Source organism: Lynx rufus, unplaced genomic scaffold (genome assembly GCF_022079265.1).
Source record: "Lynx rufus isolate CCGP_SWC_20201006 ecotype Redwood Valley unplaced genomic scaffold, mLynRuf1.p SCAF_11, whole genome shotgun sequence".
NCBI classification, from domain to species: Eukaryota; Metazoa; Chordata; class Mammalia; order Carnivora; family Felidae; genus Lynx; species Lynx rufus.
Genome location: NW_025814825.1, coordinates 59,082,348 through 59,096,333, shown reverse-complemented (window position 1 = coordinate 59,096,333; position 13,986 = coordinate 59,082,348). Strand labels below are relative to the sequence as shown.

The 13,986-nt window shown below is 40.9% G+C and overlaps 1 protein-coding gene across 7 annotated transcripts in view; it reads left to right on the top strand.

Annotated features, from left to right (window-relative positions):
- ATE1 (arginyltransferase 1) overlaps nucleotides 1-12,677 on the top strand; it is a 155,276-nt gene extending 142,599 nt beyond the window's left edge. For 6 of the 7 annotated variants that reach the window (XM_047073548.1, XM_047073545.1, XM_047073547.1 and 3 more), the window contains one exon: nucleotides 10,670-12,677. In XM_047073548.1, coding sequence (XP_046929504.1) covers nucleotides 10,670-10,848 — 179 coding nt within the window. In that variant the 3' untranslated portion in view covers nucleotides 10,849-12,677. The remainder of the gene's footprint in view (nucleotides 1-10,669) is intronic. The other variant, XM_047073549.1, reaches the window with a different exon arrangement.
- Nucleotides 12,678-13,986: the final 1,309 nt, after the last annotated feature.

Here is a 13,986-nt window from a genome sequence, read left to right as displayed (position 1 = left end):
AGAGGTAAAAGCACTATTGAAGTTCGGTAGGAAGTTTGGGTTTTTTCCTGTGCGTATATTTTCTGATTTTAATTTTTAATCACATCATTTATTTAAACCTAGAATTTATGTGTAAATTAAATCCTTCTAAAATATCCTGTGGCTTGGTTTTTTTACATTAAAATTAGGTTATCGTGAAAATGTTGTATCACGAACTTCCTCATTCCTTTTAAAAGTAAACTTTTTTAGAAGAGTTTAAACTTTACAGAAAAATGGCAAAGATAGTGTAGAGCATTCTCCTGTACCCCCCGCACCCACTTTCCCCTGTTGTCAATATCTTACATTTTTCTCATTTGTAGTTGTTTTTTTTACTAGACTTTTTTTTGATCAGTTTTAAGTCTACATAAAAACTGAGCAGAAAGTACAGAGAGTTTCCATCTGTCCTCCAACGCCCACCTCCCATTTCCCTTATTATTAACATCTTGCATTAGTGAGATATATTCGATACAGTTGATAAGCCAATATCGATCCATTATTATTGACTGAAGTCCATGGTTGACAATGGGATCCGCTCTTCGTGGTGTACATTGTATGCTGTACAATGTGTAATGATATGTATCCCCCATAACAGGAGCCTGCAGAATAGTTTCGTTGCCCTAAATACCCTCTGTGTTCCACCTGTTCATCCCCGCTTCAAAGCCACCAACCCTTGGCCACCACTGATTTTTTTACTGTCTCTATAGTTTTGCCTTTTCCACAGTGTCACTTAGTTGGAATCATACGGTACGTAGCCTCGTCAGATCGGCTTCTTTCACTTAGTAATATGCATTTGAAGTTCCTCCGTGTTTTTTCATGGCTTGAAAATTGCTGTCTTTTCATCACTGAATGATAGTCCATTGTATGAATGTATCACACAGTGTTTTCATTCATTCACTCGTTGCAGCACATTTTGGTTGCTTCTGTATCTTGGCACTTATGAATAAAGCTGCTCTAAACATTTGTTTGTAGGTTCTTGTGTGGACATAGTTTTCCGTTCCTTGGGGCACCTGACTGGCTCAGTAAGTAGAACATGTGACTCTTGATCTGGGGTCAAAAGTTTGAGCCCCACATTGGGTGTAGAGCTTATTTAAAAAATAAATCTTAAAAAAAAAACCTTAGGGGCCCCTAGGTGGCTCAGTCTGTTGAGCATCTGACTTCGGCTTAGGTCATGATCTCACAGTTTCTGGGTTTGAGCCCCACATCAGGCTCTGTGCTGACAGCTCGGAGCCCGGAGCCTGCTTCAGAGTCTGTCTCTTCTCTCTCTCTGCCCCTCCCCTGCTTGTGTGCACTCGCTCTCTCTCTTTCTCTCTCTCAAAAATAAATAAACATTAAAAAAAAAAAACTTAAAAAATTTTCAGCTCATTTGGGGAAATACCGAGAAGCATAATTATGGGGCCATATGGTATACATGTGTTTACCTGTTCTTTTTTAATGGCTGCAGACAATGATACACGTTATTGATAATAATTACCCACTGACGGACATTTAAGTTGTAAATGTTTTGCTATTACAAATAACGCTACAACATACTTTTAAATATACATCTTTTTGCACACATATTAATATTTCTGCAGGACACATCCCTAAAATAAGAATTGCTCTGACCAAGGACATGTGAATTTGCCCAGCAGAAGACAAGTTGTAGACTATAGCCTCCCAGATCTGCTCCACTTAGTATTATTGAGTCTTCTAGGGCTCAAAAGAAAGATTTAGGGTGGAACCTGAGGATTGGGAGGTCAGATTTAAGTGATGGAAATTGAATCCATGAACATGGTTAAGGTTTCCTAGGGAGAAAGTGTAGAGCAAAAAGAGAGGATGACCTTGAACGGAATACTGTGTAACTCCTAACATGGAACGATCAGGCAAAGGATTGCCCTGGTGGAAAGAGAAGAAGCAGGGTGCGTGGCGTCAGAAAGGCTGGAGTGGATTTCAGGGAGGAGGGAGGTGGTCTTCTGAGTTTTACGCTTTGCTGAGGGAGACGAGGACGGAACTGTGTTCGCCGTATTCACGAACAGTGAGACCTTTGCCCTTAGTGAATAGAGTAGACTGGACAGGGCTGAGACACACAGCGAGACAGATTGTGCAGTGGGTGGGACACGAGGAAATGGACATTAAATACCCTTTAACGAAGGAGAGGAAAGTAGAATAAGATTAACTGGAGGGTGAGCAGGGGTCAGAGAGTTTTGTTTGTTTCTGCCAGGTGGCAGTCTTAAGCTTTTATGAAAGTTAGTAAAAAGGAACTTAGTAGAAGGAGATACTGTAACTTACAGAGATTGTTTGCAGATTGGGTTGAGGCCAAGAATGGGGAAGAGGACAGATTCCTGGAATGAGGCCTTTGGCAAAGAAAAATGAATTTGTATTTGCCCATAGGTAAAAATTTTGTAATTTTGTAATTTTGAATTTAATTTTATGCCCCTGGAAATTCTTAAAGGTTTTTGCTCTTTGAAGGTATTTTTGGACGTGTCTAGTTCGGTTCCCTTGGAAAGAAGCAAAGTTAACTCAATGTCAAGTTCAGTCACTGGAAGTTATTTTATGGCTAACTTTCATTTTTAATGGCTTTGTTTGTGACCCAATGGGGTTACCTATCAGTGAGGTTACCGATGAGATTACCTATTATTGTATTAACTTTAACAAACTGTCACATGTGGAATTTAAAGCTGTTGATTAAAAAAAAAAAACTAGGGGTGCCTGGGTGGCTCAGTCTGTAAGCAGCTAGCTCTTGATTTTGGCTCAAGTCATGATCTTATAGTTGGTGATTTGGAGCCACGCGTCAGCATGGAACCTGCTTGGGATTCTCTTTCTCCCTCTCTCTCTGCCTCTCCCCTATTTGTGCACTTGTGCGCTCTCTCTCTCTCTCTCAAAATAAATAAACTTTAAAAAATAAAATGAAAACTAATTTGTTAAATCAACTGAACATCCTAGATCATAAAAGGAACTAATTCAGTATATTTGATGATAAAAAAATTGTCAGATATCCATGTATTGACTTATATTAAATACAGTATTACCTTTTACAATTCCTTTTTCTCAGGACTCTACTTAAGATTTTTATTCTTCATCTTGATAACTCTGCTCTCTGACAGAAGAAACAGAATCTGAAAATACCTCCATAGGTTGTAGTGATGAGAGTATGTCAGAACAAAATTTAACAACTAAAAAGTGTAAATGTAATGCTTGGGTTTAAAAATATACACATAGAATATGATGAGAGGCTGAAGAACATAGTTTAACATGTTAATTTTTTTTTCTGAAATAATTTCAGATGTACAGAAAAACTTTAAGACTAATACGAGGAACTGCACACCCTTCACTCAGATTCCCCAGTTGTGAACGTGTTACCACATTTGCCTTCTCATTTTCCCCTACTCTGTATTTTTTTCTGAACCACTTGGGAATAAGTTGAAGATCTCTTGCACCGTCATCCTTAAATATTTCAATGTATATATTGCCTGAGAGCAAGGATACTTTTCCACACAGGCAGCCATCCAGACGAGCACGGTAGCAATGTTCTGTTAGGACCATGTATTACACAGAAATCCATGTACACACAGGCAGACCAAACCAGAGTAAAAGTCAGTGTTGTGGGCTACATTTATTGTCATGTCCCTTTAGTCTCCTTTGATCTAGAACAGTTCCTTAGTACACCCTGGCTTTCATTACCTTGACATTTTTGAAGACACAGTCCAGTTGCTTTCTGGAATGTTCCTTAATTTCTGTTCATCAATTTCTGTTACGTTTCTTCGTAATTGGACGCAGGTTACTTAGTTTTGGCAAGAACAACCTAGAACTGATGCTGCGTTCTCACTGCATCATCCGAGGAGTCAATCGCACTGTCAATCCATCTCACTGCTGGGGACTTGAATTTATATCACTTGGTAAAATAATGTCAGGTGTCTCCATTGTAAAATTAGCATTTTGTATATGTTAATAAGAAATTGATATTTTATAGGGAGATACTTTGAGACATTGTAAATATCCTATTTTATCAAACTTCTATCTACCAGTTTTTATATCCATTAATGATGATTCTTGCTTGAATCATTTATTACTGAGATGGTTGCCAAATGATGATTTTCTGGGGCACCTGGGTGGCTCAGTTGGTTAAGTGTCTGACTTCAGCTCAGGCCATGATCTCATGGTCTGTGAGTTCAAGCCCCACGTCAGGCTCTGTGCTGACAGCTCAGAACTTGGATCCTGCTTCAGATTCTGTGTCTCCTTCTCTCTCTGCCCCTTCCCCCGCCCCCCCCCCCCCGCCTCAAAAGGGGTAAAAAGATAGAATTACTGTTAGGAATAAATTTAACAGAGAAGTATAAAACTTATAATCTGAAAAATACAAAATATTGAAAGAAATTACAAAAGACCTAAGTAAATGGAAAAACATCCAATGTTTATGGATTGGACGACTTAATATTGGGAAGACGGCAGTACTCCTCAAACTGATCTACAGACTAAATGCAATCCCAATTAAAGTGACAGCTGGTAGGGCTCACTTGGTTGAGTGTCCGACTTCGGCTCAGGTCATAATCTTTCGGTTCATGAGTTCGAGCCCCACATCGGGCTGGCTGCTGTCAGCCTGTCAGCCCAGAGCCCACTTTGGATCCTCTGTCCCCCTCTGCCCCTCCCCTGCTTGCACTCTCCCAAAAGTAAATAAATTTAAAAAATAACAGCTGGCTTCTGTGCACAAATTGACAGGTGATTCCAAAATTCATGTGAAAATTAAAGGAATCCAGAATAACCCAAAACAGTCATGAAAAAGAAGAATAAGGTTAAAATTGTGTGGTTGTGACACATAGACCTATATATCTGTGGACTAGAATTGAGAGTCCAGAAGTTAGCTCTCATATTTATGATCAGCTGATTTCCAGAAATGATACCAAGACATTTCAGTGAGAGAAAAAGAATCTTTTCAACAAATGGTCCTGGGTGAACTGGATAACCACATACAAAAGAATGAAACTTGTTCCCTATTTCATAGTATATGCAAAAATTAACTCAAAATGGATTGTACCAAAATGTAAGAACTAAACCATAAAACTCTTAGAAAAAATAGGAGTAAATTTTCCTAACCTTGGATTAGGCAGTGATTTCTTAAATATCACCCCAAAAGCACAAGTAACAAAAGGAAAAAAATGAATAAATTAGACTTCACCAAAATTTTAAAACTTTATACTTCAAGAGACACATCAACAAAGTACAGAGTCCATAGAATGGAAGGATGTTTTCATAGATCATATATCTGGTAAGGATCTAGTATCCGGAATATACAAACAACTCTTAGAACTCCATAAAAAGCTCAGTTTAAAAATGGGCAAATGACATGAATGTACATTCCTCTAAAGAAGATCCGTGAATGGCCAACAAGCACATAAAAAGAAACTCAACATCATTAGCCATCAGGGAAATGCAAACCAAAACCATGGTAAGATATTACTTCATTCACCCTAGGGATGGCTGTAATGTCAGTGTTGACGAGGATGTGAAGAAATTGGAACCTTTATACACTGCTGATAGAATATAAAATGGTGCAGCCACTTTGGACAACAGTCTAGCCTTTCTTCAGTAGGTTCAATGTAGAGTCTTCCTATGACCCAGCAGTTTCAGTCCTTGGTATATATCTAAGAGAAGTGAAAGCACACAAAAACTTTGACCTGAATGTTCATAACATTAGTCATAATAGTTTAAAAGTATAAGTAACCCACGTGCCCATCAACTGGATAAGTAAAAAGCAGTGTGTCCATACAATGGCATATTATTTGGCAATAAAAAGGAACGAAGTGCAATTATATGCTGCAGCGTGGGCGAACTGTGCCAAGTGAAAGAAGTAAGTCACAAAAGATTGCATGTGGAGACTGAAAATAGACTGGTATGGCCTGGGGCTAGGGAAGTTGAGGAGGGGTGGGGAGCGACTGTTAGTAGGTGTAGGGTTAGTTTCTGGGATGCTGAAAATGCTCTAAAATTGCTTGTTTTGATGGCTGTACAAGTCTGTGAATACACTAAAGACCATTGAATCATACGCTTTAAATGGATGAATTGTAGGAGAATTATATGTCAATAAAGCTACTATTCCATGGTATTTTACATAAGCTAAGTTTAGATTTGTTTTCATTTTGTCCAAAAGAATATTCCAAGAGAAATGACTAGCATCATTATTCCTTATAGATTATGAAAATGTGTAATTCTCCCCGACTGCTTTTGGATTCCCAGAGCAATTTTTTGAGCCTCCCACCAAGTGAACTTGACCAAGTAGCTGCCGAGTGGAGTTCGTTTCTGTCACACGTGCCACGCATTCCCTTGCCCGGCCCTTTGCTGCCCGCGCTGAAATCTGCCTTTCACGGATTCTCCCCCTTCCCCATAGTGATCGAAACGTTTGTTAATACCTCTTGTCACATGAAGATACTCTAAATCACACTTGATAGTGAACTTTCCATAGTTGAGTTTGGTTTCAGAGTTGGGTTCTTTCATGCCTTCTTCACAATTCCACATTCTTTCTGTTGCATCACAGTTTCACTCAACTTCAGCTTCATTCGCGTTGCCACACGATGGTCTGCACGGCCATCGTCCTGAGAAACTGTCAAGCATGTAACTTGTTTTCATGTTTATGAAACAATGCTCTACCAATAAATAATGAAGGTAAGAAAATAGACCATTTCATCATTTTCTGGGAAGCCTAGACGTTAGGAGAATAATGAATGAGGTAAATCCCCATAAGAAGAAGTAAAGCCGTGAGCTCTAGATTCTTTTCGTCGGAAAGCGCCTGTGATGTGCAGTTCATCTCTTGCGAATAAAAAGCTGGGGAAAATCAAGCAGTCGTTGCCCATCGTGACGAGTTTCCCTTGAAGATTAAAACATCATAGATTTAGCAGCATATTTGTATTGCCAGTGATCAGATGCTCAACTCAGAGTTTGCGGGATTGCCTTTGGTTTTTATCTTACAAAACTGTGATACGTTAGAGAAAGAAAGGGTGCAAGAGGTCCTTGTTGGCACACCTTTCTAAGACTTGTCAGTAGGCAGTGTCCCTTGGATGAGATGGCAGATGGTCTTTAATCTCAGAGTGGCTTATTTTTCTAGTCAATTTCGAGTCCCCTCAAGAAGAGGCCTGTTGTGCCACGTGGATTTAGCTGTGTGGGGTTTTGTCTACCAGCACCGATGACAGTTCCAGGCAAGCGATCCAGGATGATCCCAAAGCGTTTTGTGAGGGTGCGGGAATGCTTTTGTTGTTGTTGTTGTTGTTGTTGTTGTTTTTACTTCTGTAAATCAACATTTTTGGTGTGTTAAGAATCTGGCAGTGTCTACGGCCATACCACCCTGAACGCGCCCAATCTCGTCTGATCTCGGAAGCTAAGCAGGGTCGGGCCTGGTTAGTACTTGGACGGAAGAATCTGGCAGAATATTTCTTGTTTAGGTTTTAAATTGGTTTTAATACTAATAATATAAAATGTGCCGCGAATCAGAATTAACCTTCATTGCAGATGCAACTAGTGACAGTAACACTGCAGATCGTTAAGCCGAGAAAAGTGCATCGTATTTTCGCTATAGGGATAATCGGCGGTTTCTGAAGTTTAATACAGTACATCCACTGAAAGGGTGATTGATTTGATTATCTGGCCTTAATTTAAGGTATGGATAGAATGTGATCCGAAACTCCTAATATTTAAATGTAGCCTCTGAAATTGTTGAACACTGATAACGTGGGTGGAAGTTTGCTGAGGAAAAGAGGAGTGGGGGAGAAAGGGTTCCATGTGCTGACATCGTTCAATTTTTTGATTTCTGGATTATTTGAGTTTTTACAAGCGTTACTTTTTTTTAAGTTTTTGCTTAAATTCTAGTTAACATATACTGTAATAATTAGTTTCAGGAGTAGAATTTAGTGATTCATCAGTTACATATAACACCCAGTACTCATCACAAGTACCCTCCTTAATGCCCATCCCCCCACCCACCTTGCCTCCAGCAACCCTCGGTTCTCTATTGTTAAGAGTCTTTTATGGTTTGCCTCCCTCTTTTTCTTTTTCCCTTCTCCTGTGTTCATCTGTTTTATTTCTTAAATTCCACATGTGAGTTGAAATCATACGGTATTTGTCTTTCTCTGACTTATTTCACTTAGCATAATACACTTTAGCTCTATCCATGTTGTGGCAAATGGCAAGAAGTCATTCTTTTTGATAGCTGAGTAATATTCTAATATATAGACATATATACACATACACAATTCCTTTATCAGTGGATGGACATTTGGGCTCTTTCCATAATTTGGCTACTGTAGATAATACTGCTGTTAACATCGGGGTGCATGTACCCCCTTTGAATCTGTATTTTTGTATTCTCTGGGTAAATACCTAGTAGTGCAATTTGCATAACTTTTATGATTAAAAAAAGATTAATTTAAAAACTAATGTGCTTATTGAATATTTGGTAATTTTGATGACTAATTCCCAGAGAATTCATTGAGTTAGTTCAAGTTACTGAAATATCAGGTTTTTAAAAATTTATAAAAATATCTTTCCCTTTGTTTCTCTTACCGATGCCTTGTGGCTCTGCATTCCGTTTACTGAGCCAACGACTCAGCTGGTTGAGTGTCTGACTTCGGCTCAGGTCATGATCTTGTGATACGTGGGTTCAAGCCCCACGTCGGGCTCTGTGCTGACCGCTCAGAGCCTGAAGTCTGCTTCGGATTCTGTATCTCCCTCTCTCTCTATGCCCCTTCCCCACTCACGCTCTGTCTCTCCATCTCTTCAAAAAAATAAACATTAAAAAAATTTTTAATAAAAAAATAAACATTAAAAAATAGTTAATATAAATTCTGCATGGTGGGGATTTTCCTAATTTTCTATTTTTATGTGTCATATTAGCAAAGAATAAAAGAGTGGCATTCGTTCTAAATAAAATAAGATGATGGCATATCAGATTTTACATTTTTATTTGCTAGAATGTTCCATTAGTTTGAATGTTAAAAGTGTGTTTGTCCTAAAATATTTTAGGGTAAATGTTTAAATGGTTACACATCATTTTATAAATATAGACATTATGTAGGGCCACGAATGAACGGTCAAGAAAGAATTTTTGAGACGTTTTCAGTGCCAAAATGTGCTTTTATTATAGCATAGGGACAGGACCTGTGGGCAAGAGGAGTTGGTGGTTATAGGCCTAGTGCTCAAGGGAGAGGGGGATATGCAGGGAGTATTATATCATAAATGTCCTCTTCAACTTTCTACTCGTAAAACCACTTTCACAAGATTTCTCTGGTGCTTTATCATTCAGCCCGATATTAACTATCGCTGAGATGTACAGGCAGTCAGAGACCCAGTATGTACTCAGGATTGAGAACCGCAGCTGGAGGATGGTTTTTGGAAGTGGCCTGGCCAACTCCCTGATAAAAGACATTATACATTGAAGTACATACCGTCGGGGTGGTCCCTCTATCCACTGGAATTAGGAGCAGCTGCCATTATTTGAGACCTAGAGTAAATTGGCTGAAACAAGGGAGTTTCTTTTTTTCTATGAAATTCTTCACATCGGCAGTCCAGGGCTGCCCTGGTAGCTTTAGCCCACGGAGTCCTCTGGTACCAGAATTCCTTCTTGCGTTAGTTTTTGTTGACCTGAGAGAAATCTCATAGTCTCGGGCTCAGGAGGAGACAGGTGGGCAGCCCTGCCATGACGTTCATGAAGCAGGCAGCACAGTGAAGGAAGGGTTGAAAAATAAAAGGGGGAGAGGGCCCAAGACCAGCTGTTCTTTTAAAGGATTCCTAGAAATTGCCACAAGACACTCCTGCTCGTGTCCTGTTGGCCAGAGCTTGGTCACGAGGCCACACCCGACAGCAGGAGCAGCTGGGAATCAGGCTTTCCTCCAGGCGACCATTGTGTCCTGCAGAAACCAGGGATTTGTTTCTGTGAGAAAAGAGGAGAAGCGAGAGCAGCAGCCAACTGGCCATCCCTGCCGCATCCTCCACGAAAGCCGGAAGAATCTGCCCGCTGCCCCCGGACCCTGCCTGCCCAGTGCGCTGACCTGCTCGGCTCGAGTCAGCCAAGCCTCTGGGTTGCAGAAAGCTTTGTTGCAGTGATGAGAACCTCAGTACGTTGGCTTGGGGAGAGGCAAGGTCCGTTCAGTTCAGACCCAGGAAAGATGCTAGAGAGTTGTAAACTTTCCCGTTAGGAGAAAGGAATGTGTGCAAGGCCGGTTGTTTAATTGCATGCAGTTCTCTTCCGGATGTTCCAGCTCTCTTAGGGGAGGGAATTTATCACCTTTTGTCAGGGCATTTATTTATTAACATACTCAGGTTCATCTTAATGTTCATGCCGCATGCCCTCGTTTAAACATACACGGCTCGAGGAGAACATCTTAACACATAATTATTACTCAAATTAAACATTTGTTTTTAATATTTGGAGAGAGAGAGAGAGCGTGAGCAGGGTAGGGGCAGAGAGAGAGAGGGAGATGCAGAATCCGAAGCAAGCTCCAGGCTCTGAGCTGCCAGCACAGAGCCCGAGGCGGGGCTCGAACCCACGAACTGCGAGATCATGACCTGAGCTGAAGTCGGACGCTTAACCGACCGAGCCTCCGAGGCGCCCCAGAAATTAAACATTTTTAAATTCAGAAATGGGAAGTAGCTGGACATGTGCCTTTCTTAATGAATATTTTCTTTCTTATTGCAGTGGACGAAGGTCGCAGTAAAGACCCTGACCGTTTGCAGGTGTTCCACAAGAAAGCCATAATGCCTTACGGCGTTTACAAGAAACAGCAGAAAGACCCGGGCGAGGAGGCCGCTGTGCTGCAGTACGCGAGGCTGGTGGGGCAGACGTGCTCCGAGCGGATGCTGCTGTTCCGGAACTGAACCCGCGCCGCCCCCGCTCCCGCTCCCGCTCCCGCCCGGGCACCCACCCTGTGCCCGTGACGCGCGCCGCGCGGTACATGCCCCTCCTTCCGGGGACGTTCCGGACCCGCCCACAGATTAGACTTTCTTATTTTGACTATTATATGGCTTTTCTAAAATATTTTGTGGCGATGTATTTGTGAGAATCTCCTGGTTAATACAAAGATTTTAAAAATACGTCGTGACCTAGCCTCATAATTGGGGCTTATCATTTTGGAAGTTTGTTTTATGAGCAAGATACAGTATAAACTTCTCATGTTACTATTTTGGAAAGTAAAATTAGGAAGTGGATCTTAACTAATTTAAATCACTGTTGTGCTTTTTTTTGTCAAAGAAATTACAACAGACTTCTCAGATCCATTCAACACATTAGTTTACGCTACAAAACCTTACGTGTGGGGAGGACAGTGAGGGGGTCTGTCTCACCACTTAGAAAACGTCTTCTCAGGAGAACGAGACTGTGTTGTTATTCAGTGTTCAGTATTAAATTACTGATGAATGTTATGTAGTTAATAGAAAACTCAAAAGAATATAAACATTGAAGAAAGGATGTCATGTGAACATCAGATATTCATTTACCCAGGACAGTCCTCATCGTGTCTGTTGTCTTGACGGGATTAGTTTTTCCTAGAACGATTACTACAAGAGTATCCCGGTTTGGACAGCAAATATATGGTTACCCTAGTTGTGTAGATGATTTGCCGTATTTCTAAAAATCTAAGAAGTGGAGTTTTCTTTGTGTTTGTTTCGGTTTTTTCATTTTGTTTTGCCTTGGCCTAATAAGACCCACAGAAGTAAATATACACTAAATTTTTCATTCCTTCGAACTCAGGACACTTGTCTTTGGTTGCTGATTAAAAATTAGTTAATATCGGACTACTAGCTGCACTACAAGTCACACGTAACGAAGCACAGGAATCATTCTGACCTCTGTTCCGGGGCAAGAGGTGAACAATCCGTGCCTTGCCCTCTGGTTTGCGAGTCACGGAGCAGGTGCTGCACTCGGGAATTTGAGGCAGAGGCCGGCTTCTTTTTTCCCCTCTCACTCGCTTTTGTTTGGCCCCTCACCCAGTCAGCCAGTGTCCCTCGTCCACCACCGTCAAGGTGACAGGCACTGTGCCGGGAAGGAAGAGGAGACTCGCACGTCTCAGTTTGTAGTTAGAACTGAGTTGTGTTGGAGACCATGAGCGACAGAGCAGCTTTGGTTTCTTGTGCTCTATATCAGCTCCTCCCCGTCTTCTGCAGCCAGCTGCTCGGCCACTAGTTCATTTCATACCCCATTTTGCCTCTTTTCTATTGATCTTTTTAAAAAAAAAACGCCCGTATTATAAAAGTTAGTACTTGGAAACCCACTACTGATTTTAAACTTTTCTCCTAAATGCACTGATTTTAGATAAAACATTAGGAAATAATTTCAGTTAGCTAAGGGAAAGATCCTAAAACAATGATTTTAAAAATCACATGTCTAGAAATTCAGCATCTAAATAAACCGTGTATTCATTCAGATAGGGTGTGTGTGTGTGTGTGTGTGTGTGTGTGTGTGTGTGTGTGTGTGTTAACACCTGCCATGGGCAGGTACCTGGCTAACTGAAGATAGGGTAGCGAGGAAAGCCATTTTTTCTGATAGCGTGGGTTTAGCATTCTTCTGGAATTTTGTTCCGCAAAATAAGTCTCCCAAGAGTATTTGATAGGCTCGTATTTGGAACTGCCTTCAGAGTCTATAGAACTTTTTTTTCTTTTTTCCTCTAAAATGAAGACAGCTTGGGGCGCCTGGGTGGCTCAGTCGGTTAACCGTCTTGTCTTGACTTCGGTTCAGGTCATGATCTCATGGTCCGTGAGTTCGAGCCTCACGTCAGGCTCTGTGCTGACAGCTCAGACCCTGGAGCCTGCTTGGGATTCTGTGTCTCCCTCTCTCTCTGCTCCTCCCCTGCTCAGGCTTTGTCCCTCTCTCTCTCAAAAAAAAAATGAACATTAGAAAATAGTAATAAAATGAAGATAGCTTAGTTGTTTTCTGATGACAAAATGGTACTCACTGTAAGCAATTAAAACATTAATAAAACTATAAATTAGAATGTAAAAATAATCTGAAATTCTACTGTACCAGAGAGAGAATTGTTCTGTATATCCACACGCATGCATGTATAATTTCAACATAAATAGAATTATGCTCCACATGCTGTTTTGTGGACATACCTGAATTTTGAAAGAAGTTTCAGAATAGTATTTCAGAGGTGTTGTGAATAATCTCAGTACCAGTAAAGCCAGCAGGGTAGGCTTGGTCCATAGTACCCTTGGCCTTGGAATGTCCTCGTCGTTAGGTGCTGCATCACATCTTAGCGATTGGCAGGTAGAAGGGCACTGTTGACGGTCACAACTCTTGAGTATCCCATGAAGAGAAAACTGGACTCTTACATCTTGCCACGAGCGTGGTTTCCTCCTGCAGAATTCAGTTAAGGTTCCTTCAGAGGAAAGCGATCAGTCACCCCTGTCGGGGAACCATGGTGCTGCCCCTGAGGGGGACGTTCAAGGTCGGCCGCAGTGAACTGCCAGAGCCGGGCGCAAAGATTCTTCTGCTCACTTGCTGCGTTCGTGTGCTGTTCTGGGAACAGATAGTGTATTGATCCTGATGAGTTAATTGTTCTTTTGAGCCCTAGCTGAGTGAGTGTTAAGAGTGCTAGACAAGGACAACAAGGAGAGCGACCCAGCTTTGTCAGTCGATGTGCAGTCTAGCTGAGAAATCTGGTTTTATGTTAATGGCTTTCATCCAAAGAAGGACACTCGAGAACCTTTCAAAGACAGTTTCTATCTTTATCTTTTCAAGGCTGGCAGCTGCACGTTTAGTCTCAGAGTTGTCGTCCCTTTCTGGATTCAGGTGAATTCACGTCTGCTGCCTCCTTGTCTTGGGAGCAGAAATGAAATCGAGGTGTCCCCATGCTACCGTCTTTATTTAAATTCTTTCAGTTCTGTGAGATTTTTGTTATTTTTTTAAATGTAATCTGAGCACTTTTTTTATATTCTATGAAAGATACAGGCTATTACCAAATGAATATATTATTCATTTGATTAAAATTATTTAGATAAGGAACTATTACTGTTTAT